The following is a 26,085-nucleotide window of genomic DNA, read 5'->3' as shown; positions in this document are numbered from 1 at the left end:
AATGGTGGGTTGATTGGCTTTTGGCCGGTGGGGAGCTGGCAGGTGATGGGATGAAGTCGAAGACGGGACTGAATGGACTTGAAGCGCAAGTTGCATGTGCGATACGATTATGTGGTTGTGCACAGTAACGAGTACTTGCCGGGTACTTCAAAGGAGTGTCGTTCCATGATTGAAGCCCGTACTATTGTCTACTACTAAGCCATGGCTGACCGAAACACGTGAATGTATCCAGCAATGGACATTCTCATCCCGCCTCGTCCGACCCCAACTTCCTTACGACATAAAAAAAAGCATGTGAACAATCCTCTATCCCTCTGTTTAACCCCATATCCCGCTTCCAGCTTAGCGCCTCCCCCGGCCTCTAAACTCGGCTCGGTACAAGGCAGCGGTTACGGTGTACAAGCAACCAGGTACCTCCACGCTCTCGTACCCGCACCGAGAAGCTCAAGCCGAGGCATCGACAGCCGATCCGTCCGCATTTCTTTAAACACGGGCGACGTCTCTGCCTCTCTCAGTCTTTTCCTCGTCTTGCATCCTCCTCTTCCCTCTTCATCTCTGCTCTCCTCTTCTCCCGTGATTGACCTCGTTCAGATACCCCTTCCCTGGTCCCCTCTTGACTCTCCTCAACCCACCACCAAATTATCATCTAACACAGCAATTGCCGACGTCATGGCGGACCAGCTGCGATACGACGGCCAGGTGGTTGTCATCACCGGTGCCGGCGGCGGTCTGGGCAAGGCATATGCCACCTTCTTCGGCTCGCGGGGCGCCAGCGTCGTCGTCAACGACCTGGGCGGCTCCTTCAAGGGCGAGGGCAACTCTACAAAGGTGCGGCCATCTCTTAAATGTCCACGTAGCCAGAGAACAGCTAGCTAATCTTCTCTCTGCTGGCAGGCCGCCGATGTCGTCGTCGAGGAAATCAAAAAGGCCGGCGGCAAGGCCGTCGCCAACTACGACAGCGTCGAGAACGGCGAGCGCATCATCGAGACGGCCATCCAGGCCTTTGGCCGCGTCGACGTGCTCATCAACAACGCCGGCATCCTGCGCGACGTCGCCTTCAAGAACATCAAGGACGAGGACTGGGACCTCGTCATCAAGGTCCACGTCACGGGCGCCTACAAGTGCACCCGCGCCGCCTGGCCGCACTTCCGCAAGCAAAAGTACGGCCGCGTCATCAACACGGCGTCCGCCGCCGGTCTGTTTGGCAGCTTTGGCCAGACCAACTACTCGGCTGCCAAGCTGGCCATGGTTGGCTTTACCGAGACGCTGGCTAAGGAGGGTGCCAAGTACAACATTCTGTCCAACGTCATTGCTCCTATTGGTATGAGGAGCCTCTCCCTTTCTTGAGTTTCGAGAGCCTATGCTGACTCGGAGGTATAACAGCCGCCAGCCGCATGACGGAAACCGTCATGCCCCCCGACGTCCTCAAGGCCCTCGGCCCCGAGTGGATCGTGCCCCTCGTCGCCGTCCTGGTCCACTCCAACAACACGACCGAGAACGGGAGCATCTTCGAGGCCGGCGCCGGCCACATGGCCAAGCTGCGCTGGGAGCGGTCCAGCGGCCTGCTGCTCAAGGCCGACGACTCGTACACGCCCGGCGCCATCCTCAAGCAGTGGAACAAGGTCGTCGACTTCTCCAACCCTCAGTACCCCTCCGGCCCCAACGACTTCATGACCCTGCTGGAGGAGTCGATGAAGATGGGCCCCAGCGAGCAGGGCGAGAAGCTCGACTTTACCGGCCGCGTTGCACTCATCACGGGCGCCGGTGCGGGCATTGGCCATGCGTACGCTCTGGCCTTTGCAAAGTACGGCGCCTCGGTCGTCGTCAACGATCTGGTCAACCCGGACACCACCGTCGAGGAGATCAAGAAGCTCGGCGGCAAGGCCGTGGGCGTCAAGGCGTCTGCCGAGGATGGCGATGTCGTCGTCAAGGCCGCCATTGACGCCTTTGGCCGCGTCGACATTGTCGTCAACAATGCCGGCATTCTGCGTGACAAGGCCTTCACCAACATGGACGACAACCTGTGGCATCCCGTCATGAACGTGCATCTGCGCGGCACGTACAAGGTCACCAAGGCTGCTTGGCCCTACTTCCTCAAGCAAAAGTACGGCCGCGTGATTAACACGACGTCTACGTCTGGCATCTACGGCAACTTTGGCCAGGCCAACTATGCCGCTGCTGTAAGTTTCTCTTCTTCTTGCTGAGATATATGCGATCTAACACACGACAGAAATGCGGTATCCTTGGCTTCTCGCGCGCCCTGGCCCTCGAGGGCTTCAAGTACGGCATCTACGTCAACACCATCGCCCCCAACGCCGGCACCGCCATGACCGCCACCATCATGCCCAAGGAGATGGTGGACGCCTTCAAGCCCGACTACATCGCGCCCCTGGTGCTGGCCCTCAGCAGCGACAAGTGCCCCAACCCCACGGGCGGGCTGTACGAGGTGGGCAGCGGCTGGTGCGGCAAGACGCGGTGGCAGCGCACCGGCGGCCACGGCTTCCCCGTCAACAAGCCGCTGGTGCCGGAGGAGGTTGTCAAGCACTGGGACGAGATTATCAACTTTGACGACGGCCGGGCGGATCATCCCGAGAAGGCGCAGGACGGCCTGGAGAAGATTATGAAGAACATTGAGAACAAGGTATGAGAGGGCTGAGCTCCTATTCTCATTTTTCTCCTTTTTCTCCTTGCATCGTTATGCCTCTCCATCAGTCATGTTTAGCATGTGGGAGCAGACTTATGTATCACCACCACCACCGTCATCTATCAAACCCTTGTACATACTGGATAGTTTCCGAAGATGAAAGAATGCCCTTGAAGAAGAAGAAATCAAAACAAAACAAACACAGGATGCCTCGTTCTCTAGTAGAAATCTGTGCTAATTTGTGTGTCTCGTTTTCTGTGCTTTAGGCTCAGGGTGATTCTTCTTCTGCTGCTGCTGCTCCTCCCGCAGGCAACGAGTATCTCGCCGCCATTGAGGAGGCTCTCAAGAAGGAGGGCGATCCAACAGAGTACAACTTCACGGAGCGAGACGTCATTCTATACAACATTGGTGTGGGAGCCAAGCGAAAGGAACTCAAATACGTCTTGTAAGTCATCCTCTTTCCCCCCTTCAATCCTCCCTCTTCATCACATACCAAGATCCAACCCCCCCCCCTTTCATCCTTGACACCATCATCTCCCTCACATAGAGAACAACACCCCGTCTAACAACATCTCCTCGTTTGCGCACAAAACAGCGAAGGCGCAGAAGACTTCCAGCCCCTCCCAACCTTTGGCGTGATCCCCCCCTTCTCCGCCGAAACCCCCTTCGACTACGACGCCCTCGTCCCCAACTTTTCCCCCATGATGCTCCTCCACGGCGAGCAATACCTCGAGATCCGGACGTTCCCCCTCCCCACCTCGGGCCGCCTCGTCTCCCGCGCCAAGCTCCTCGAAGTCGTCGACAAGGGCTCCGCAGCAATCGTCAAAACGGGCATCACGACCGTCAACGCCGAAACGGGCCAAGACGTCTTCTACAACGAAATGACCGTCTTCCTCCGCGGCTCAGGCGGCTTCGGCGGCCTGAAAAAGGGCTCGGACAGGGGTCCTGCTACGGCAACCAACGAGCCTCCCCGCCGCGCACCAGACGTCGTCGTCGAGACGGCCACGGGAGAAGATCAGGCGGCCATATATCGTCTCAGCGGAGACTATAACCCTCTGCACATTGATCCTTCGTTTGCCAAGATGGGAGGGTTCAAGGCGCCTATCCTGCACGGCCTGTGCACGTTTGGGATCGCGGGGAAGGCGGTGTATGATCGGTTTGGTAGGTTTAGGAACATAAAGGTCAGGTTCGCGGGGCCGGTTGTTCCGGGGGAGACGGTGGTGACGGAGATGTGGAGGGACGGGAACAAGGTTTTGTTTCAGTGTAGGGTTCGGGAGACGGGGAAGTTGGCGATTGGGGGGGCGGCGGCGGAGCTCTTTTGAGGGAATGGGTGATGTTTGAATGTTTTGATGGTGAAGGATTATGGGTGGTGGGTTGGTGATGTAGGGGGGGAGGCAATGAGGAGATGAGGGTTAGGGGGGGGAGCATGAGAATCATATCACAACTCGCATCTTTGGTGCGTCAAGCTAGGATGCCAGCTTAAGGGTCAAACAAGACATTCATTTCGTTATATCTGTGAGAGAAAGGGAAATCAATCTATCCATTCATCTCGACGTTCTTGAATCGGCAACGCTCAGTCCAAAAGAATGCTATTCCCAGTTCCAGCCTCTAAATTAAGAAAATAACCAAGGGACAACATAACATGACCAAAGGAAAACATTTGAAAGAAACGGTAAGAAACCCGCGAGAAGAATGCCCATATCTTGCATCGAGAGCAGTAATACGCAAAACAAGAATTCAATGCATAGATTGAACAGATGGACAAGGAGAGACAAGAGATGTAAAGCGCCAACACAAGCAAATTCAAAAAAGGTCATGGCATCCAAGCTCATCAAAAATCAATATGCTTGTCAATCTCCCGTTCCTCACACGAGCACCATCTCAACGACAATATCCAAAACCTCCCCCAGCGAAGGCATCCGTCCCGCCGCGAGAATCTGCTCCACGCTGCCCATGCCCGTCGCCCGCGCCGCGATGCCCGTCTCCAGAAACGCCTTTTCCGGCCCAGACAGGTCCCTCTTCTCCGTGTCCTTCCACTTGCGCTCCGCTTCCTCGCGCGCCTCCTGCAGCACCTGGTCGACGTTCTCCGACTCCCACAGGTTGCAGCGCTCGCACTCGAGGCACGGCCGGGGGTCGCCGTCGGGCCGGAAGTGGTCGCAAAAGTGCCGGTACCCTTCCTCCGTCAGGTCGGCGCGGCAGACGTAGCACATCTTGTAGCCGCAGGGGCAGGTGAGCTTGTTGCAGCCCGCGTTCTTGACAAACGACGTGTTGCACCGCGGGCACACCCGCTTGATGGCCATGCTCATGGCCTGCTCCACCTGCGTCCGCAGCGCAACCAGGGACGACTCGTTGCAGACGTGGATGTCCGTCCAGACCTTGCTGCACGACAGGCAGGATACGCGGCCGCACTCGGGATTCTGGCACGAGAATTGCAGCCCGCGCCGGCGCCGGGAATGCCTGCCGAGGGCGTGCCTCCACTCCGTTGACAGTTGCGTCCACAGAGTTCGCCAGGAGGTGAATGTCAACGCAACGCCAAACGATACAACAGCCAGGGGAAAGACGAGGACGACGCAGATGAAGCAAAAGAAGAGGAACAGCAGGTGGATGACGCCGGCAACCCTGATGCGCATCTTCGTCTTTTCATAGGGCATGTAGATGTCGTCAATCTCGGCGTAACTGCAGAACGGACAGTGTACCAGTGGTAGCTTCGCGGCAAGCAGGGCATGTTCCGCAAGCCGCTGGTCTAGCTGGTGTAAGATCTCGGCCCCCTTCTTCTCTTCCAGCATCGCCCGGCGCATGTGTTCATACGAGATATATCCGGGGCATTCATCGCGGCCAACAGCCATGCATCTCAGCGTACCCATCTCGGGAACGATGCTGCTCTGCCAGCCCTGCCCAAAGACGGCCTCCTTGATGGAGTGCTGCACGCAGCGGAAGCAAATCATGTGTGCGTCCCTGTTGCAGTGCGTAAACTCTTCAAAGGTGCCTGTCGTGAAGCAGCACATGCACTCGTGGACTGCGCCCGCCTCTTCGGCTTCCTCGTTGTTCAGCAGCACAGCAGCCGCGCGGTCTTTAGCCTCCCGCTCTTCTCTGTCTTTTTCCTTCAACGGGCGGATGAGTGCGTCGTACAGCTCCCGGTCGAGCTCAGCGTTCCCCGTAGACCGTATCGTAGGTATGTTGGAGCCCTGACTGGTTGTGCGCCAGCGGACAAGAGGGTGGTTCTCCGCCTCGCCCGTCGCGACAGGCTTCCGTCTCATGAAGATGGACGAGATGGTGAAGCGCCATGACTTGGATGATAGCGTCACAAGGATCCTCCGAGCGTCCAGATAGGAGTAGTTGGACTCGGCGAGCACCGCATTGATTGTCGACTTGGAAAGGCCTTTGAACTCCTGCCACGCAAGCGCCTGAACCGCCTTCTTGTACTCGTTGCTTCGGAAGATCTCCGCTCTGGGCACCATTCGATTGCCCGGCCCGTCCGCATTCGCTTTCGCCTCTGATCTGGCATCGTCCCCTTGCTTGTCGCCATTCCCCGGCCGCAGTCGGTTGTGGCTCTCCGGACCGGCAACCTTCCACCTTCCCTTGACCCAAACGGCGCCATTCTTCAGCAGCGCATCCGCCACCAGAGCAAGCCTCGACTCGCCATCAAAGTTGCCCAGCAGCTCCCGAAAGACTTCAATCTGGACGTCGGGGAACACGGCCGCCAGGGCCTCGAGCCCGCAGTTGAGCTCGCGCAGGTCCGGTCGCTCGGGCGGGATGCATGGCAGCTGGGCCTCGTCGTGGATGAACTCGGGCGGGATGTCGCCGTCGACGGCGGGCACCGAGCGCGCCTTGCTGGAAGACGAGCCGATGGGGGACGACCTATCGCTGGAGGAGAGCAGCGCTGGCAGGGGCATGGCGGATGCTCATGCTGGAACGGCGGCCTGTGGCATGGGCCGGGATTGTGGGTTGGGAGGATGACAGAGGGGTTTCTTTGTGTCTCTCAGAGGCCGGCCTTGTCTGCCTTCTGGTCAGGTGCTGCGTGCAGAGCGAGACGGAAGCGTCGACCGCTGCTGGATGGAGAAGGTAATGAGGAGCGCTAGGGAGAAACTCTAGGGAATCGTGTCGAAGATGAAGATGGCGATACTAGGTAACAGCAGGTTGGTGGAGTCGTCCTGTTGGATTGAGTTGAGCCAGACCCGTAGCTGCGCGCCTTCTGGTGGCTTAGTGCGCTGCTCCCTGGCCGTCCCTGACCGGTACTGTACTGTACCTCCTTCAAGTCCGCGAGTCTTGTCATTGGTAAGCCTCCTGTGATGCTGCCGTACCCCATCCTGCCCGTGAGACCGGAATGCTGCTGTACCTTGCTGTATTCTCTACTTTGACTTTGAGCCAGAACAATCTGCAATTGACATGACGGCAATATTGTCGAGGTACTCGAGTGCTCTCTACTACTAGGTATCACGGTGTTGGGCATTCGTCCACCTAACATGCCATCACAATATAGTACCCTACATCTGCTGTTTTGTTGAAATGCTTCTACCCAACACATTCTGTCGCCTGCGTCATCCCATACGTGTGCTGAGCAGCTAGCGGCCGTGGAATGGAGATTTATGGCATGTCAGAGCACAAACGACAACATCCATAGATATGGTGAGCTTACGTAGCCTTGAAGCAGATGGGAGTTCATGATGTTTGCCTAACGACAAGCCGCACAGCTGTCCGTCACATCCTCTACCGTCACAGAAGCATGCGTGTAACAGCATCATAAATGAATTGCATGCGTCGCAAATCTCATACTACTATCTGTTGAACCCACTTGTATTTGCTTCCGTCAATTAACAAACCTCCCTTTTTTGGCCACCAACCACGGGGGTATCTAAGCACATAACACCAGGCAACCTGTCTGCCGCCGTAAATTCCTTCATCTCAAATCATACGTGGGTGCCGCACAAAACAATACAGGCCGATCCATTCACTCGTAGTCGCTCATGAGTCCAAAGATGGACGAGCCAGGGTGCGAATCGCCGCAGCATGGACAGATGCGCTCGTCATCGCTATCCCAAACCGATTCCTCAACCTCATAGCCGTTAAGTCGGGAGAATTGGATCCAGATGCGCTTGTCCGACTCGCGGGCGACAGGGACCTTCTTCCAGATCACTCTCTTCTCCTCGCGGGTCGAGGGAGGATGGCCTTCCTCCGAGGGGGCGGCGGGCAGTGTGCCCACCTTGTGGTAGCCTTCAAACGAATGCAGGTGAAACTGCTCGTCGTCATCATCTTCACCGCCAAATCCAAGGCCTTCTTCCTCCATTTCGTCCTTGAGATCCTTGTATGCTCTAATCACCCGAGCGCACCAGTTATCTCCAGAGAGGCTCTGCAGGCCCTTGGGAAGGGCGATGAAGGCAGCAGATGCGTCGAGATAGAGGCCCTCGTCTTTCACCAGGCCGCTGAGCTCGGCAGAGGCTTTCATGCCGACATCGTCGAATGGCATCCCAGTCACCTGAAGCTCGTTCAACGTGCATCCTAGCTCGTGGGAGGCTACCTCGTGGAGCTCAGATCCGGAAAATGGCAGCAGGGAATCTGAAAAGTTGACCAAGTCGAGTCGCAACGACGACAGTGACGGAAGGAGTCTTGGTCTCGGATTCTTCTTGTCCTTGTAGTTCGGATCGTAGGGTGCACGTAAAGCCAGGAGGAAATCAATGACCTGGTTCCAGGTGTAGCAGCGGAAGCCGCCGCGCACGAGAGGCGACTCCTTTGGGCGCATTTGGATCTTGAGAGGTTGATCCCTCTTCAAGTCCGGGTGATAGTAGCGTTCAAGCTTGTGCCTGCGGCGCTGGTCATCGTAGTAGCGGGCAATGATGCGCAGGTTGATGTGCAGGATCTTGTGCCGATGGTGGAAGCTGAGCTCGCTGAAGTTGCGGAGAGCCTGAGGAGTGGTGAAGACAAAGTGGTTCGACTCCCAGAGAATCCGCGTGCCTTCGGCATGCATTGCTTTGCACGTTGCTAGGAAGTGGATGGCGATTTGGTTGCCTCTCTTCTTCTCTTCGTCCGTGAGGTTCTCGGCCGTGACAGGACTGAGCGGGTCAATGATGGGGTATTTGCTCTTCATGGCAAACTTGAGAATCCGCAAGAGGACCTCGGTGGGTAGGAACGGCGAAGTCGGATCACCAAGGCCGGCAGCGGTGGATGATCGGGTCTTGCGCCTCGTAGGGTCATTTTGATTCAGATGATTCTGCGCCAACGGTGACCACGAGATGCCATTTTCGCGAAGAATCCGCTTGAGTCGCATGTTCTCCTCGACGAGCAGCTGGTTAGTCCGGCGGAGAGGATTATTGTAGGCAGCCCATGCCTGGTCTTCCTTGTCGCGGCATTCCCACGGAAACACAAGCTGTAGCAGTGTTAGCACTTGGTCTGCGAAGTCGGAATAGCAGGACATTTCCTTACCTGTCCCGTCATCTTGCTGCGACTCCCGATGCGGCAATGGAAGTGTTGATAAGGGGGGTATTTGAGAAACCTTCCAATGGAAGAGACGCAGAGCGGCACAAGCGTTGATGACTGTTTCGTATCAAATCTCAACGACAGAAAGCACCAGAGAGAACAAGATGGCCTGCAATACAGAGCTGCTGATACGCCGAATGAGATGACCCGAATGAAGATTGGCGACCAGGCACGATGCACACGAGGACAAAACGAAAAAGAGAAGGGAAGAAGAAGAAGAAGTGTGAACTTCAGGTAGAAGCCGGAGAGAAAGACGGAGAAGGATACGGCACACAAGCAGCCAGCCTTGTGCGACTCAACGCCAGCGAACTCTTCTCCTCCTTGGCCTTCTGCCGGCAGTGTGAACAAAAGGGATGCCGGCTCCCGTAGCTGCTGGACAACTGGCGGGCAGGGAGCCTGGTCACGGTTGACTGTGAATCACGGATGAAAGAGACAGTCAGGCAAGCTGACGCTGAACAGGCGGCACTTGGGAACCAGCTGGTCGACGTCGGTTAGGTGGGAAATGGCCAGATCGAGGATGATCCGGGAACTGGGCCAGGGGATGAAGATGAGGGACAATGAAGAGGATTGATGGGAAATCGAAGAGGAAGGCGGAAGAAAAGGCTTGACTCGCTATATGGCGAGAGACGCGAGCCGCACAACCTGGAGAAGGATGAATGACTGAGGAAGAGAGAAAGAGAAGGAAGAAGAAGAAAAAAAAGACGGATATGGCGATGTGGCCGGCAAAAGGTTTGGGGAGCTGGGCGCAAACCACCAGAAAGAGAGGGAAGGGATGGGGATGGCTCCTGCCCGGCGACCGAGCTGATAAGCCGCCACCTCTTTCCTTTTGCGAACGGCAGCAGACGTTTAGGGAGACTTTATCCGCGCCGCAGAGAGGCAGGAGCGACTTACTAGTACCTCCTAACCAACTTTATTGTAGCCGTAGTACTTTTCGCACGATTGTCCCTGCCCGAGTCCGTTTGGTGGAAATAAACGGCGGTAGAAGGGCGCGGGGGATGGGAAGGAGCGGCCTTGAATTGCGGCATCCGCGGTGTGGGCTGGCAATTTGGAGCACCGCAGTGGCAGGTGCAAGGTCCAGCTCGCCGGTGCTTTGTTCTTGCCGGACGACGCCTATCAGGTGACGAGCTGGGCTGTCAGCGGCGGGAAACATTGGAGCTCACCACTGGAAACTGGGTACGTGCGAGACGTTGGGGATCAAGGCGCTGCTACGGGTATCGCTGCTCGATGTGAAGGCGGTCCGATCCCGGTTTGTGGCGGCTGGCTTGTATTCTAGCACTGGGGGGAAGCATCATCTTGGCCGTGGACTGAAAGCTTGGCCATGGAGGAGCCAGCCGAGTGCAGCTGATGCTAACCTGATTGTCATTAGGTGGTATTCACAAGGGTAGCTCCCAGCGGCCATCTGCCTTCAACAAATAGCAGACATCGACGTTGATGCTTGCTCGACTGCTGCATGTCGGCATCGATCACGGTTCCAATTGTAGCTGCACAAGTCTCGGCACTCGAATTCATTGGTTATCAGGTCTTGCAATTGAAGTGAGCAAACAGAGATGTCATCTCATTGCAGTGACTTTCAGCCTTGATCTAGACAATGAGGAGCCCCTGCAAACCATCGACAAGCTCCAGGGTAGCAGCACGGAGATCGAGGCTTTGGAGGACAAGATCGAATGACGAGATGTACGCTTATTTTGGCTTCAGCCGATCTTCAGCTATAATCCACCCTCGAGGGAATCGGATTGCGGGCTGAGTCCAGTCCTGTCATACTTGTCTCGGTACTTGCAGCGTTGTGGCCAAAAGGGTCTCTTCCTGACGTCATGCTCCTGCCCTCAATGTAGCAGTCCTCGTCTGATGACACTGGCAGAACTCCAAGTTACGTATATATGATGAATGTGGTGTTATCTTACGAGGATCCGATACCGTGACGACTGTGACTCTCGACAAGTCGTGTGATCTATAAATCGAGAGCTATTTGCATCGATATCCAAACTTCACTGACACACCACATCCAGCTAATTGAACTCGCACTTGCGGTATACTAGTCCGACTTTGAAACCGAAACGTCACTACAACCATCACAATGTCTTCCGAGAACAAGCCCGCCGACCCCTACACCAGCGTCAACAAAGACGAGGCCGACTTGCAGACCAAGGTCACTGACCTCGTCAACTTCATCACCAAATGCAAGTTTGGCATGATGACCACCATCGAGGCTGGTTCGTCCCAGAACAACCTGGTCTCCCGCTGCATGGCTCTGGCCGCAACAGTACGTGGGAACGCGCCCTAGAGTCTGCCCTTCACCAATTGACTTACATGAACAGGAATCCGGAGGCGTCGACCTTCTCTTCCACACAAACAACGAATCCGGCAAGACCCACGACCTGTCCGACGACCCCCACGTCAACGTCTCCTTCATCAACAGTTCCGGCGAATGGGCGTCCATCTCTGGCCAGGCAGGCCTCGTCAAGGATCGCGAGCTGGTTAAGAAAACATACAGCAGCAGCTTGAAGGCGTGGCTTGGCGACCTCGGTGACGGCGTCCATGATGGCTCGGAAAACGACCCCCGACTTGGCGTCATTCGTGTCAAGACGACCAGTGTGACCTATTCGCTGCAGCTTGGCAACTTCCTCAGCCGTGCTGCTGAGGTCGCTCAGGGAGTTCTGACTGGAAAGCCTGCGCAGGTGAACAAGTTGCGCGAGATTTCGGCCGAAGAGATTGGACAGTGGCGTTCCTCGAATAAGTCGGAGTTTGAGAAACTATGAGGAAGATATGAATCATGACTGAATGAAAAAAAAAATTAAAATTGTGAAAATCAAGACATTAATGGCACATCACATGTACTATAGCATCATCGAGGCCTCAAATCATGAACTGAATCGGCGCTTCCTCTTATGCATTTTATCGTGTACCTCACTGATGTCCATACTCTTCCTTCCATATCCTGTCCCACTTCTCCTTATCAACAGCAAACTCACGCACGTAGTCGCGCTCCAAATCGTGAGCTCTCCTGCCCAGCAGGACAAGGCTGTGCAGAGGCGGTCCCAGCTCCTCATCGGCAGAGCACAGCTCTTCCAACGTTCCCGCGACAAACTTTTCCGTCTTGCCGCCGACACGAGCAGCGCCAATGGCCAAGCTGTCCTTGGTGTAGACGCCCTCTTTGCGCTCCTCCTCGATCTCGAGCATCTGCTGCGCGCATTGCCCAACGGTCATGTATCGTGGAGGCTCGTAGATCAGTCTGCCCCTGGCCATGTTCTCCAGGCTCTGCTCCTTGACCTTGATGTCGACGAGGACCAATGTATGCAGCCCAATGCTGCGGTTTTCCTTTATCCGGTCGTAAAAAGAAGAGGGCTTCCATGTTTCGGTGAAGAAGACCATGGAGACGGTCTGGCCGAAGTTGTAGAGCTGGAGGCCGCAGGCTCCAATGCCAGACATGATGGAGGCGTTGGGGACGGTCCGCACAGGGATCTTCAGCTCGCGGGCTCGGATGACGAGATCGGTATGCGTAGTCGCTCTGTAGTTGATGTCGTCAGCTAGTCCGTAGCAGGGGGCGCATCGAGTCGAGGAGGAACAAACCCGAAAGGATCTCCGACAACGCAAAAGGCGACATCCTCAGTGTGCGCGTCCCTCAGAATCTCGTCGCTATTTGACTCGACCATCTCGCGGTCGGCAACAATGATCGGCCGGCCATAGTAGTTTTCCTACTTTGAGAGTCAGCGTTAGCTGTTTGGCCAACATGAGCATCGAGACACATTGTTGCGGTATCTGCGCATACCAAGACAGACTGGTCCACGAGCAGAATGCTGGTGTACGCCTCAAGGTAGACCCGAGATGCCCTCTTGACCACCTCGAGGCCCTTGACGGTGATGTCCGTCTCGTCCGAGAGACCGAGTCCAACGAGGTACAACATCTTGGCTCGATTGACACATGCAAATCGTTGGTTGACATTCAAGTGGAAAACTTGATCAGATATTTGAGAGCTGCCCCGCGGTGGGGTTGGCGATTTCTTATCTTAGCGCCGGCTGATCCTTGTCTGCCGCTGACTGTCAAAAAAGCATCGACGATCCGGTGGGTGTCGCGTCAACGAAGCCTCAGCAATCTGCCGGTCTTTGCGCCGGTTCTTCCACCCTCTGTATTCCTATCCTTGCAACAACACAAAAAAAAGCCCTCCGATTGCCATCATGTCCGATTCCAAGAACAAAAGCGCCTACGGACAGGCGGCATCCGACACCGACTTCCGCAAGAACTGGGATCTCGACGAATATGCGGCCAAGGCAAAGGAACGCGAGCAACGGGAGCGGGAAGAGGGCAAGGCGCGCTACGAGGCCAAGCTGGCCGGCAAGAAGTACCACAAGCCCATGACGGGCAACGAGACGTACACGTCGGCGCGGCGGAGCATTATCGATGTCAGCGCGCAGGTTGGCAAGACGCAGCTGGTGCCTGCGGGAGCGGGCGTCGGCAAACGGGGGCGAGGCGCTGGGTTCTACTGCGAGGCGTGTGATCTTACGTTTAAGGATAACCTGCAATGGGTGGAGGTATGTATATGGAACCCCGGGAGGATGAAGGAGCTTTGGTGGTCAAGTTCAGGGACTAACTGAGTGCGCGCAGCACTTGAACACGACGCAGCATCTGCTCAATACCGGACAGACGACGGAAGTCAAGCGAGCGACGGTTGAAGAAGTGCACGCGCGAATCGAGTACTACATCCGTCGGAAAGAAGAGCTCGAGAAAGAAAAAGCCACGAGCTTACAAGACAGGCTGCAGCTGAGAGAAGAGGAGATGCAGAAGGAAGCGGAAGAGAAGAGGAAGAAGCGGAGAGAGGAGGCGGAGAAGAAGCGGCTGGAGAAGGAAGAGGCGGCCAAGGTCAAGACGGAGTACGGCGAGGATGTGCGGATCGAGGGGGAGCACGATGAGGACGATATGATGGCGCAGATGGGATTTACCGGGTTTGGAACGTCGAAGAAGTGATTTCTTGAGCGGAATGAGGCGGAAGGGATGGATCGGATGATTATATGATACCCAGACTGGATAGAGTTGGTTGTAGGTATGTGTGTGAGGAGCTATAAGTGACACGAATTAGCAGCGTATGACATGGCTCGTGACGGAATACCGTTGATAAACCGCGTTATTAACAAGCAAACTTGTTTGCATATTCCTGATCACTGCTCACTACTTCAACAGATGTCACACGAATTGAAGCAATCTCCAAGCTCAATTCCCGGCCATCCAGGTTTAGGCCTGCTGGACACGGATCGTGTGCCCACCCCAACCAGCGCCGGAACAGCGGACCTGATTAGCCCCGCAACCCCTCCAAAAGCCTGGGCTGTGTCAGCTACTCGATTCCCCATTCAATCACTGATTTCACCATTGCCATTATCAGCTCTTACATCTCCATTTCCCAAGAACGAACACCCAACTTTCGCGCCCAACGTCTGTTCGCTACCCCGAGATATCATATACGGATCCATTCAGTCTCTTGTACTGTCAGCCAGCTCTTACAGATTGCAACCATGGCTTCAGCCGGTGCCGCCGCCGCGTCGCTGCTGAAGCGCCAGCTCAAGGAGATCCAGACGGGCAAAGACCTCCCGGGCATATCCTGCGGCCTCGTCAACGATAGCAACATGTTTGAGTGGGAGGTGATGCTCATGATCAACGACGACTGCAAATACTACGGCGGTGCGCGCATCTCCCCTCCTCCTCTCCCCCCCAAAATATATAACCCTCCTTTTCATGCCCAAAACATCCCCATTCCCCAAAACCTCTGTCAAGATCTGTAGAATAGTACGGGATACGTATGGAAGAGACACAGCTGACATGTTTGATGATTCCATAGGAGGCAACTTCCGCGCCCGCCTCGTCTTCCCCGAAAACTACCCGCACATGCCCCCCTCCCTGACCTTCCAGGACCCGATCCCGTTCCACCCCAACATCTACGAAAACGGCACCCTGTGCATCTCCATCCTGCACCCGCCCGAGGAGGACCAGTACGGGTACGAGTCCGCCGCCGAGCGCTGGAGCCCCGTCCAGACGCCCGAGACGATCCTCCTCAGCGTCATCAGCCTCTTCTACAGCCCCAACGAGGAGAGCCCGGCCAACGTCGAGGCCGCGCGGATGCTGCGCGAGGAGAAGGAGGGCAAGCACAAGGAGTATCGGAGGAGGTGTCGGAAGTGCGTGAGGGAGAGTCTTGGGGAGGACTGAGGGGTTTGGCGCATATTTTGTACGAGGAGTGGGTGAGAGAGAGAGAGTGTGTGTGTGTGTGTATGTATGTATGATGGATTCTGCTTTATCAGTTGTTATAAAAGCGTGGGTGGCGTTTGGTGAGGGACGGGACATCCTGGTAGCTTGCATTACTTGGCGTCTTGCGTTGAGGGCCTGGGCAATGCCCGACTCGGAGATTGCAATTTGACAGCGGCATGAACAGAGAATGTTTTCCAAAGAGGTGCCTAGCAATAGAAAGTGCAGATATATCAAGCCCCGAAGCTGGTAGCGTAAGTACCGGTATGTTCTGGTGCTCGTATTCTATCGGGTTGCCCTATGTCTGCTTGTTGCTCACTCCTATTAGTGGCCCGACGACGCTGTCCCATTCTTCGTCCCAACGCCGTGAGCCCTCCTCAATGGCGCCCTTCTTTAATCTTGCCAGCTCCTCCGCGCCCTCGAGGCTCAGCAGCCGCTTGAGTATATCCGTGAGCTCCACCACCGTCTCGAAACCGCAGCCGTTGTGCCCTTCCTTGACCAGCTCCCCGATGCTCTCGAACCCAGCGTATGCGGCCACGGGAAGACCCGCGCCAAACATGTCCACCACCTTCATCGGCAGATCCACCCCGGAGCTGGATTTGTGAAGGGAGATGCCGAGGTCGGCCGCGGCGAGGAGCGAGGCGTAGTCTCGGTTGGAGAGCCAGGCGCTGAGAATTCGGATGCCGGGGAGCTTGCCGCCCTCCTGGAGCTCCTTGATCTTGTCGAGGTAGGCCTGTCTCTGGGGGCCCTTGCCGGTGATGATGGCGAGAATGGGGGGGATGTCGTCTTGTTCTGAGGTGGGCGTGGCGTAGGCGACCAGAGCATCGAGCAACATGCCAAAGTCTTCATCCGCTGTCCAGGAGGTGCTGCTTACTATCAGGCGAAGATGACCATCAACAATGTTCCTTGCATGATTCTTTGTCTCTGGCAGGCGTGACAGAAACTCCAGTCGAGCTGCTGGAGAAATGATGGGCTGAAAAATCTCGGCTGGCCGGTCGTGAAGCGTGTAGACGGGGTTCTTGAGGTTGAATCGACCTCCGGCTTTGAGCTGCTTCGTCATGGCGTCTGTGACTGCGAGGTTGGCGTTTCCTAGCTGCCGCCCGAGTTTCATTTCGTAAAACTTGTAAAAGGGCACAAGAGGCCGAAGAAGAGACTTTTGGGCTAGAATGGTGTGGCCATAGTTGTGCCAGTCGACAATGACTTTGCTACCGCGAGCCCAGGCGACGAACAGCGCCACATGAAACGTAGGGATCGAGGGAGGATTCTACAACTTGGTCAGTATGAGGTCGAACCGAGACTCATACAGCTGAAGCTACCTGAATGATGATCCACTGAGCAGGGGGCGCAGTGTACATGAGCGTTGCAAACAAGGTCCAAAACTGCTGGATGACCTTGGAGGGGATGTTGAGGAAAAAGGGCAGCGTTCCCCAGGCAATCCATTCGGGCTGGGGGGCGAGAGGATAGACAGTCACGTTGGGATTGCCGATGAGATCAGGATGCCGAGCGGTCTCTATGAGTCCAGTATGAGAATCAGTGAGGCTCACGTGGGCAATCATGAGATGCTATGTCGGTTTCTCACCCTTATAACCGACAATGTCGACCTTTTTTCCGTGCTTGGCCACGCTCAGGGCGTGGTACTGCATCCGCGGGCTTCTGCCAATGTCGCCCACCACGAGAATCTGAATGTGCTCATCCTCTGGCTTCTCTGCTGGCTGGTAGGGGGTGGGAATGATGTAAAGGGATTTCCTGCTGAGCCACAGGACGAAGCTCCAGACGTAGCTGAGAGCAATGACTGACAGGCCGCCCACGATTGCAGAAAGGGCGAACGAGATGTAGTATGTGGTCGACATTTTGGTAGTCCCGGCCTTGGATCAGCAGCGTGCTGTTGGCGAGAGGCACAGTGACAGCCTGTCCTGACCAGGGAGATGATGAAATCGGAATATCTGGCAACGTCGTCTATGTCCTCACTTGCAAGGCGCCCCGATGCAGATAGAGGAGTTCTGAGGGCTGGAAACGCGCTGCATCAGGACATAGAGCGCAGGTTGAGCGCATCTACTGCTGGTGGCTTTTGGTGGTTGACTTGCGAATAGGTAAGGTAAGCTTCAAGTTGCTGCCAGCAAGCTTGAGGTTTGACGCCATTTGGTGACTGTCTGTGGCGCAGCAGCAAAGGTTGCCGAGGGTCGCGTGTGGCTGGTGAGGGACCTGCCGTCATCGCCAGAATCCCTGTCCATCTGCTGAGGCGCCACATGCAACGGAGATCGTGGGGATGGATCCGATGGCCAATCAGTGCCGCCGTGATGCAAGACATTGGGGCCTTGCGACCTTGTCTGTGGGCATAATGTCCCGCGAGCGAGATCTGCCCAATTGTCGGGAGATTGTGTGCTTTTTAGCCGGCTGCAAGTATGGATGAGGTAAAGTAACATTGAAGTTTCGTCTTGGATATCAGGCACACGCCATCAAGGGTCTGTGCCTCCAAGGGATCCAAGATGGCTGAATTAAGGTGCTGCTAGGCGTTGAGCATAGAGGTGACAACTCGCCTTGGACCATCACGCGGCCGCTTTTAGGTTTCAACCGGCGTTGGGCTGAGGCTAATTGGGAGGGTTCTCTGCTCATACCTTACCCTTTGGGCGCCCCTGTTGACGCCTTGACCGCCATCGTCAGTCGTCCATCTCGGCGTCTTGCGCGGTCTTTGACAGATGGATCAACTCATGTTCGCTTGGACTTCACTCTGGCCCCTTTGCAGACCGCCTTATTGCGTCACCGTGATTGCAGCGACGGATCAGCCTGATCGTACCTTATCGGATCTAATCTGTCTCGGCTGTTGGGCACAAACCACCAGTTTCACTCTGCGCTTATCACCTACTGGGTATCACCAGAAAACGCCTGTGCTTTGCATCTCCAGGGGATGGGCCAAGTATGTCCACGGTACCATTGAACGCTGCATCGCTCCATCATCTCCCCCCAACGCACCTGGACCCGAGATGCAGCGGGTATCGCGCCCTGTCCTGCTCCTGGTGCGCCGGTACCTGCCGCTAATCCCGCGCTGATAACACCGCTAGCGCCCTCGCTGGCCCTCGCCGGCTCTCACTGGCTGCTGCTGGAGCCCCCCCCCCAAACCAGCGCCTCCACGTGCCCCGCAAACCCTCCTAAAAGTCGGTCACTGTGGTGCTGGAATAGCGCACCTTGGCAGCTGCGCCAGCGGCAAGTATTTCTCGCCGTGCTGCCAGGCGAGTTCCATGCCGTCCACACGCTCCTCTTCTCGTTCTCTCTTCTCCCCTATTTGCCCTGCCCAGCTTGGGGCCATCCTCGCTTTTTGTCTTGCTTTCGACAGACCAAGCTGGGGGGAGGGGAATTTGTGTCTGCCTCTTGTCTTTCTTTTTTCTTCAGCCTCGCACATTCGCTCGCTGTCGCTCCGAGATCGCCTCCGTCGCGACCAATTGCTCCGTCTGGCCGCTTCATAGCGCTTGATGCGGCTGTCGCTGCTTGACCGCGAGACGCAACTCTCATAGAGCGACGAGGCAACGCGTTCATTTACGGCATTTGCCCGATTACCGACTGGGATTGAAGCCGAATTGCGCGACTCGACGACTACGATTCGATCTCGAAGAAAAAAAAAATAGATACAATGGAAGCCTCTTATGCCATGCCGTCGGCATTGCCGCATACACACGCGCATCGCGTTCACACGCAGTCCCAGCCGGCCTCGCTCAGCGCCTGGCGGATGACGGTGTCGAGCGAGACTCTGCCCTCGCAGCTGGAGGACGACGAGGACCGAGGCCGGAAGCATGACGGCCATGACGGCCATGGACACGATCACGATCCCGACCACGAGCACGAGCACGGACACCACTACGACCACGGTCACTCCCACTCCCACTCCCACTCCCACTCCCATTCCCACTCTCGCTCCCAACCGCGCTCGCAGACGTACTCTATACCGCCACCGCTGCCTTCGCCGTCTCACTTGCACGCGCACTCGTTCAGCTTTCCTCGCCATGGCCACAGCAACTCGCAAGCGTCCAATGCCAGTTCTACCTCGCTACACGAGGGTCCGTCCGTAGGAGGAACGGGACACTGGTCCCAAGCGAGGAGGAGCCGCTACACACCCGAAGCTATTGACGAAGCCAGTCACCATCACGGTCACGACCACAGCCATGATCACGTTCACAGCCATGATCACGCCCACTCTCAATCACACTCGCACTCACATTCCCATTCTCATTCTCCCCATGACCACGACCACGATCATAATCATGACCATCGTCATGGTCACGGCCACGGCCACAGCCACGAAGCCAGCCACAGCCATAGCTCTGAGCGGTCTTTGTTTACGAGGACAATCCTCCCCTACACCGTTGGATGGCCCATACTCTATTCGATCCTAGCCGAGAAAGACTCGAGGCGGATCTTCTACTTCATGTCGTATGTCTGCGCCCACGACACGTCATGATTCGAGTGACCGTGACTAACTCCATGCGCAGACTCAACTTTGGTTTCATGATCATCCAGGCGTTCTACGGCTACGTGACCGACTCCTTGGGCCTTCTCAGCGATAGCATTCACATGTTTTTCGACTGCGTTGCCCTGCTCGTGGGATTGCTCGCGGCCGTCCTGAGCAAGTGGCCTAAGAGCCAGCGGTTTCCATACGGCTTTGGCAAAGTCGAGACTCTGAGTGGATTTGCCAATGGCATTCTCTTGATGTGCGTTTTCCGCCACTCAACACGTGCTGACCATTGGTTCTGACTCTTTCTCTAGGCTCCTCAGCGTTGAGATTGCGTTTGAAGCATTTGAACGCTTGTGGGAAGGGACACAGACGAAACGGCTGGGCGAGCTCTTCGTCGTCAGCACCCTCGGCTTAATTGTGAACCTGGTCGGCATGATGGCGTTCGGACATCACCACCACGGCCATGACCACGGCCACAGTCATGGCCATTCTCACGGGGAAAAGCATGAACATGGTTGTGGTTCCCATTCAGGCCACGACCATAACCACAACCATGGGCACGGGCACGACCACGACAACGAGAATATGCGGGGCATCTACCTGCATATTTTGGCAGACACTTTGGGCAGTGTCTCAGTCATTGTGTCCACTATCCTGACAAGCTTCTGGGGATGGGCAGGGTGGGACCCGCTGGCTTCCTGCTTCATTGCGACCCTCATCTTTCTGTCAGCGCAGCCGCTTGTGTTCTCATCGGCAAGGCGGCTTCTCTTGACTGTTCCCGAAGGGGTCGAATACAACTTGCGGAATGTCCTTGCGGGCATTGGACAACAGCGAGGCGTTGTGAGCTACTCGACGCCCAAGTTCTGGATGGACGATTACGGGGGCGATCGATTACTGGGCATTGTTCACGTCACGGTGGCCCGCGGCGCTGCTCTGGAGGACACCAAAGACCGTGTCCGAGAGTATCTGCTTAAGGAGGGCGTCGATGCCGTTATTCAGGTGGAGAGAGACGGTGATAACGGGTGCTGGTGTGCTCGAGGGCGGGCCATGACCAATCCTCCGCAGACGTCGAAGCAATTCTAGGTGAAGAGCATCCCTGCTTTGCGTTCCGAACGGCAGACGGCCGGGGAATGCGCCCCGACGACTCCGCAACACTGCCACGGAGAACAGAGGAAGAAGGAGGAGCGACAAATTACCCGGCATTACACGTTGACACGGTGGCGTACCATCGCAGGCACGGCTCGCTTGGCTGCCCTCGGTGCTTTGGAAGGGAATCGGCTACTGTTTTTGTATAATAAGTGAAGCGAGAAGCTTGGCGTATTGGTGCGAGTCGTGGGCTTTGCTTGGGTAGCGCTTTGGAATACATTTCTGTCTATAGCCGGGGTTCTGATGGCACCTACTTGTTTGGATGACTGGCGGCGGAGTCTTGGCTGCCTGAGTGTAAAATGGCTATTGATAGCAAATCCAATCAGTTGGCTGTAACATTTGTGTGCTTTTGTAGCACAGCACAGGAGAAGGTCTCCCTGTCGCCAAGACCAGAACGAGAGTCCGATTCAGCAAAGTGATGAACCAAAAACAGTATCGCCATGCAACAGTCCAGTCTTTTGTGTGATGATGGTCGGTTGGAACTGGGATCAGGTCGCTTAGTGACATATATAGCTGTTCTATCGTTTGGCGGTGTCAAAAATCGTTACACGGAGGCGTATGTAAGCATGCCTACAGCTCAGCCCGGATCAATGACTCCCGTCCCCTTCAGTAGAGGGGTAGGGGGGGTAGGAGTATATATGCAGGCCAGCAAAAAGAAGCTTAATATCCCAGCCCACCCTGCATTATACACCTTTTCACCTTACCATTGCGGCGACATCGTACATGGGCGTCTGCATCGAAGTTCGTGCATGAGACGCGCGCCTCGTATCCAATGAGTAAGTGAAGATGAGCCCGCACTGTCATTGAACCACACCCGACTGATGGCACATGTGAACAGCTTCCACCGACAAGGTAAGATGCTCCCTGTACTTCACCTAAAAAAGAAGAAAAAAAAAAAAAACTGCCTGAATCCGCAAAGCTAAGTTATCGTGAATAGACGGGCTGCCAGCTATGCGGCGTCACCTTCAACATCAACCGGCTCCGGACCCGCAGCGAGCCCCGGAGCGCCGCCTGGGGCAACTCGTACGTCAGCAAGCACAAGAGCCGGGACTGGGTGGCCGTCACGGGGGACGACGCGGCGGACTGTCCGGATGGCGGGTGCGCGGCGGTGTATCGGGGGAGGCCGCCGGGCGAGCTGCAGTTTTTCCTGAGGCTGTACGAGGAGGATGAGGATGATGGTACGTATGTGCCGGAGAGCGGCGATGATGAGGATGATGAGGATGATGATGATGAGCCGCTGGAGTATGATGAGGATGCGGAGGATGATGAGGATGTTGAGGCGGCGGATGGTGATGATGTGATGGGGTTTGATGGTGAGGCAGAGGAGGACTTGGATTCAGAAGATCAGTGGTTCTTTACGGCCACCGGACTGGATCCCCAACCAGAGTACGACACGGACTTCATGCCGCTGAGTGCGCCCTACGATCCAGACGGCGGTGCGAAGGACGACGATATAGATGTCGACATGCACATTATGGCGCTCCCGACGGCTCGCAGATATGAGCACGTTGCTGGTCCGGGCTGCTGCAATCTTCGGGGGTATCACGGGGACAGACTGTCCCTCGACGAAATGATGGACTGCCATACCGTGCAGGGGCTCTACAAGAAGACGGATGACTGGACGCCGAGCGACGATGACATGGACTTTGAGAGGGAGTCCAGGCAGTACCATCTTACGGGGCTTTCGGATTGCATGCCGCCTAATGGGGGGGACGTGAGGTGTGCGCCGATTCGAGGGGGAGCGGTCTGGTTCCATGCGTCTAATCTGAGCGATACGTGGAAAGATGTGCGTTACGGTGGTCTGCTTTTTACGAGGAATGAGGTGGCTGACGAGGACTACTAGTTGTTTGGATGGGGAACCTATGTCCTCCCCTTTCACCCTACGTGTTTCGAGATATTCATCAGGATAAGCAAGCAGCGCATGGGCACGGTCAGCCTCGACTCGCTCATGAAGCTCGAGTGCAACGGCTCCCGCAGCATGTTTGGCACGCGGCATCCCGACGTCGTCGCTGCCCGCAACAAGGGCTGGAAATGGGCCTGTCTGCTTGGGTCTGAGTATCTCGCTGCGAATCCCATCTTCATCCCCGGCTTCAGGGAGATTTGTGAGGCTGCCATTTCGGACGCAGAGGATTTTGATAGTCGAGAGAGTCCGTTCCCGGAGCGGATAGGGGAGCGAGAGGTTTCCGGGGCGCGGGATGATCCGTTTTGGAAGTTGCCTGCTGAGTTGAAGCATGCGATTGCTTGGACGCTCGATTCGAAGGACATAGCTGCGCTGCGACTTGCGTCGAGGGCGTTCTACCATCTGCCTATGACGCTGTGGCATACGCTTCTCGTTCGCGAGATGCCGTGGGTGTACGAAGCGTGGTGCGATGACGCGACGCCGTATCCCTGGGCCATGGCGGACGCATCATACCTAAAGCAGAAGCGAGAGCTAGAAGAGGCGTACACCACCGAGCGGCTCCGGAGAGCACACGTCCTGAGGACGATGGAGCCCGATTTTTATCCTATTTGGGAAGAGAACGAACCCAAGTCTCCGGTCATGCCGCCTGAGCTGGAAGCCCAGACGAGGGCGTTTCTGGAGAAGAAGAGGGCGATGATGCCCGTGAAGATGCCGAGGGATAAGACGAACTGGTATCAGCTGTATACGGATATCAAGAAGAATGAGGGGAAGTTGAAGGGGCTGAGGAATAGGAGGCGGATATGGAGCGTTGTGGAGGAGATTGTGGGCAATGTGAAGAGGTGTTGGGAGGATTCGTGTGGGGAGAGTTTGGAGGAGGATGAAGAGACGCTTGATGACGAAGACGATGTTGATGATGATGCCGATGACTAATGAATGGGTTTGCTCTGGATGTAATGAAAAGTATGCAATGCGTATTTCAGCTGAATCGAAGCAATCGTCGTTATATTGTATGGATAAAAGGTAAATAGATTATGGCGGCCTGGATTTGACATGTGATAGCCTGCTATGATCAATGACAAGAACGTGGGGTTGACAAGAGTCGGCCCCTCTTTTTTCCTGGCTACCCCACGGGCCGGGCTTGGGGTTCAGTTTTCGGCTAGATGGCTTTCGACCGAGGTACCGGTACTTTTTGCGGGCAACAGGTACCTTACCATACCTCGTGCTCGATTCGAAAATCAGGGCTCCTACGCCTGGTTCATTCATTCTGCCCGAATCTAGTAATGGCTGTCAAAGGTTCAGTTATGGAGACGACTATCTTGTCTTGGAGGCTGCTTGTCACGCGGGGCGCCCGTGGGCTTGTTCGCGCTTTGACCCGGAGAAACGAGCCGAGGCTCGGGGCGGGGACTGGGATGGGCTTGAGGGTTTTGGGTCGGCGATATGCATGTAGAGGGGGTTATTGTGATTTATTGTTCGAGGGTTCTGCTATGGGTGGATGAAGAGAGATGCTCTTGTCCAAGGTAGCAGTGAATATTGCTGTTGGAGTAGTAGTGGTATGCTATCACAGCTTGAAGGTCTTGCTGTGATGTGAATTCATTTGACTTGAATGTGCTTTTTGCTACGAAAGGTGCACGTACCAAGCCTCCAGCACAAATCACAAGCTTCTTCCATCATCAACAAGCAAAGACAAAAAAAAAAAAGCAGCTCATATGGGCACCCATCACGAGGGTCTTATATCCCAAATCGCGACTCGAAGTTCCACAGGTCAATTTAACATCCTGTTTTGTAATGGACATCCCTCCGACCGAACAAGCTCCTTGTCTCCGTTCGCCCACAGCTGCGCTGCTTGGTGCGCTGCCACACCAGCGCTAAACCGTGGCTTGGGTACAGGTACCTGCTTTGCTCGCCTAACTGCATAGCAAGCAGCAGCATTGCATTATATCATCCTGTCGCATCTCTCTCTTCCTCCTGCTGCCAAATCTCCCCTACAATCCCATCTTCAGCTCCGTCTTCGCCCTTCCTTTCCGCAGTCCCTCAAACATCTCCCCTCCCCTCCTCTCTTCTCTCCCTCTCCATCCCTCACAACTCTTCACCCCGCCGCCACAATGTCTTCCTCATCACCAAGCTCCTCCTCGCCCTCCGACGCCGTCTCCAAGCTCGCCGACAAGATCCCCTCCTCGGCCCACGAGGCCAAGGAGACCGCCCAGGCCGCCGCCCCCGCGGCCCAGTCCGCGCTCCTCTCCCAGCTGCGCGCCCTCGCGGCCGGCGGCTTCGGCGGCGTCTGCGCCGTCGTCGTCGGCCACCCCTTTGACCTGGTCAAGGTGCGCCTGCAGACGGCCGAGCGCGGCGTCTACTCGAGCGCCGTTGATGTCGTGCGCAAGTCGGTTGCGAGAGACGGCCTGAGGAGGGGCCTGTATGCGGGTGTCAGCGCTCCTTTGGTGGGCGTCACGCCCATGTGTACGTCTTTCTTTCCCTCCTCCTTCTCGACCCTGTTTTCACATGCTAACACAGAAACACACAAACAGTCGCCGTCTCCTTCTGGGGCTACGACCTCGGCAAGCAAATCGTCGGCGCCGCCTCAACAATCGGCCCCGACGGCCTCTCGACCGGCCAGCTCGCCGCCGCGGGCTTCCTCTCCGCCATCCCCATGACGGCCATCACCGCCCCCTTTGAGCGCGTCAAGGTCATCCTCCAGGTCCAGGGCCAGAAGCAGCTCGCGCCCGGCGAGAAGCCCAAATACAGCGGCGGCCTCGACGTCGTGCGCCAGCTCTACCGCGAGGGGGGCCTGCGCTCCGTCTTCCGCGGCAGCGTCGCCACGCTCGCCCGCGACGGGCCCGGAAGCGCAGCGTACTTTGCCGCCTACGAGGTCATCAAGAAGGCGCTCAGCCCCAAGGACCCCGTCACGGGCAAGCCCACGGGCCAGCTGAGCCTCACGGCGGTTACGTGCGCGGGCGCGGGCGCCGGCGTCGCCATGTGGATCCCCGTGTTCCCCGTCGACACGGTCAAGTCCCGCCTGCAGACGGCCGAGGGGCATGTCAGTATCGGGGGCGTCATCCGCGAGCTCTATGGCAAGGGCGGGTACAAGGCGTTTTTCCCTGGGTTTGGACCGGCGCTGACGCGTGCTGTGCCGGCGAACGCGGCGACGTTTTTGGGGGTGGAATTGGCGCATCAGGCTATGAATAAGGTGTTTGGGCCGAAATGATTGTGCTTTTTAAATACGAGTATCTGGATTGTTTTTTTTTTTTTTTTTTTTTTTTT

At 56.2% G+C, this 26,085-nt stretch overlaps 12 protein-coding genes across 12 annotated transcripts; 8 read left to right on the top strand and 4 right to left on the bottom strand.

Annotated features, from left to right (window-relative positions):
- Position 1: 1 nt before the first annotated feature.
- Positions 2-3,966, top strand: CCMA1212_004314 (uncharacterized protein; the record flags this gene model as incomplete). The annotated part of the gene is made up of 7 exons (XM_073701623.1): positions 2-8; positions 656-828; positions 895-1,321; positions 1,384-2,180; positions 2,231-2,641; positions 2,911-3,089; positions 3,240-3,966. The coding sequence occupies 7 exons, from the start codon at positions 2-4 to the stop codon at positions 3,964-3,966; spliced, it is 2,721 nt and encodes a 906-aa protein (XP_073559877.1).
- A 543-nt stretch (positions 3,967-4,509) lies between these two features.
- CCMA1212_004313 (E3 ubiquitin-protein ligase) lies at positions 4,510-6,537 on the bottom strand (the record flags this gene model as incomplete). Its single annotated transcript, XM_073701622.1, has 1 exon — positions 4,510-6,537. One exon carries the CDS (start codon positions 6,535-6,537, stop codon positions 4,510-4,512), a length of 2,028 nt encoding a protein of 675 aa, XP_073559864.1.
- Positions 6,538-7,592: 1,055 nt separating this feature from the next.
- CCMA1212_004312 (uncharacterized protein) lies at positions 7,593-9,073 on the bottom strand (the record flags this gene model as incomplete). The annotated part of the gene is made up of 2 exons (XM_073701621.1): positions 7,593-9,005; positions 9,062-9,073. 2 exons carry the CDS (start codon positions 9,071-9,073, stop codon positions 7,593-7,595), a joined length of 1,425 nt encoding a protein of 474 aa, XP_073559361.1.
- A 2,116-nt stretch (positions 9,074-11,189) lies between these two features.
- CCMA1212_004311 (uncharacterized protein) lies at positions 11,190-11,871 on the top strand (the record flags this gene model as incomplete). The annotated part of the gene is made up of 2 exons (XM_073701620.1): positions 11,190-11,375; positions 11,431-11,871. 2 exons carry the CDS (start codon positions 11,190-11,192, stop codon positions 11,869-11,871), a joined length of 627 nt encoding a protein of 208 aa, XP_073559875.1.
- Positions 11,872-12,019: 148 nt separating this feature from the next.
- Positions 12,020-13,066, bottom strand: CCMA1212_004309 (Diphthine methyl ester synthase; the record flags this gene model as incomplete). The annotated part of the gene is made up of 3 exons (XM_073701618.1): positions 12,882-13,066; positions 12,683-12,807; positions 12,020-12,620 (listed from the first exon to the last, which is right to left on the bottom strand). Exons 1-3 carry the CDS (start codon positions 13,014-13,016, stop codon positions 12,020-12,022), a joined length of 861 nt encoding a protein of 286 aa, XP_073559766.1. The 5' UTR covers positions 13,017-13,066.
- Positions 12,026-12,643, top strand: CCMA1212_004310 (uncharacterized protein; the record flags this gene model as incomplete). Its single annotated transcript, XM_073701619.1, has 1 exon — positions 12,026-12,643. One exon carries the CDS (start codon positions 12,026-12,028, stop codon positions 12,641-12,643), a length of 618 nt encoding a protein of 205 aa, XP_073559873.1.
- A 221-nt stretch (positions 13,067-13,287) lies between the features above and the next one.
- Positions 13,288-14,074, top strand: CCMA1212_004308 (U4/U6.U5 small nuclear ribonucleoprotein component snu23; the record flags this gene model as incomplete). The annotated part of the gene is made up of 2 exons (XM_073701617.1): positions 13,288-13,641; positions 13,715-14,074. 2 exons carry the CDS (start codon positions 13,288-13,290, stop codon positions 14,072-14,074), a joined length of 714 nt encoding a protein of 237 aa, XP_073559767.1.
- A 542-nt stretch (positions 14,075-14,616) lies between these two features.
- CCMA1212_004307 (Ubiquitin-conjugating enzyme E2 15) lies at positions 14,617-15,304 on the top strand (the record flags this gene model as incomplete). Its single annotated transcript, XM_073701616.1, has 2 exons — positions 14,617-14,782; positions 14,940-15,304. 2 exons carry the CDS (start codon positions 14,617-14,619, stop codon positions 15,302-15,304), a joined length of 531 nt encoding a protein of 176 aa, XP_073559596.1.
- Positions 15,305-15,638: 334 nt separating this feature from the next.
- CCMA1212_004306 (Chitobiosyldiphosphodolichol beta-mannosyltransferase) lies at positions 15,639-17,190 on the bottom strand (the record flags this gene model as incomplete). The annotated part of the gene is made up of 3 exons (XM_073701615.1): positions 15,639-16,604; positions 16,657-16,850; positions 16,920-17,190. The coding sequence occupies 3 exons, from the start codon at positions 17,188-17,190 to the stop codon at positions 15,639-15,641; spliced, it is 1,431 nt and encodes a 476-aa protein (XP_073559771.1).
- Positions 17,191-18,965: 1,775 nt separating this feature from the next.
- Positions 18,966-20,867, top strand: CCMA1212_004305 (putative zinc transporter cis4; the record flags this gene model as incomplete). Its single annotated transcript, XM_073701614.1, has 3 exons — positions 18,966-19,762; positions 19,822-20,040; positions 20,096-20,867. 3 exons carry the CDS (start codon positions 18,966-18,968, stop codon positions 20,865-20,867), a joined length of 1,788 nt encoding a protein of 595 aa, XP_073559772.1.
- Positions 20,868-21,702: 835 nt separating this feature from the next.
- Positions 21,703-23,760, top strand: CCMA1212_004304 (uncharacterized protein; the record flags this gene model as incomplete). Its single annotated transcript, XM_073701613.1, has 4 exons — positions 21,703-21,706; positions 21,769-21,782; positions 21,868-22,716; positions 22,774-23,760. The coding sequence occupies 4 exons, from the start codon at positions 21,703-21,705 to the stop codon at positions 23,758-23,760; spliced, it is 1,854 nt and encodes a 617-aa protein (XP_073559773.1).
- Positions 23,761-24,932: 1,172 nt separating this feature from the next.
- Positions 24,933-26,029, top strand: CCMA1212_004303 (Mitochondrial carnitine carrier; the record flags this gene model as incomplete). Its single annotated transcript, XM_073701612.1, has 2 exons — positions 24,933-25,284; positions 25,353-26,029. The coding sequence occupies 2 exons, from the start codon at positions 24,933-24,935 to the stop codon at positions 26,027-26,029; spliced, it is 1,029 nt and encodes a 342-aa protein (XP_073559768.1).
- Between the last annotated feature and the right edge of the window lie 56 nt (positions 26,030-26,085).

Source organism: Trichoderma ghanense, assembly GCF_004382785.1.
Source record: "Trichoderma ghanense strain CCMA-1212 chromosome Unknown scaffold_4, whole genome shotgun sequence".
In the NCBI taxonomy this organism is placed as follows: Eukaryota; Fungi; Ascomycota; class Sordariomycetes; order Hypocreales; family Hypocreaceae; genus Trichoderma; species Trichoderma ghanense.
The sequence above is the reverse complement of the archived record's forward strand: the minus strand, read 5'-3'. Positions and strand labels throughout refer to the sequence as shown.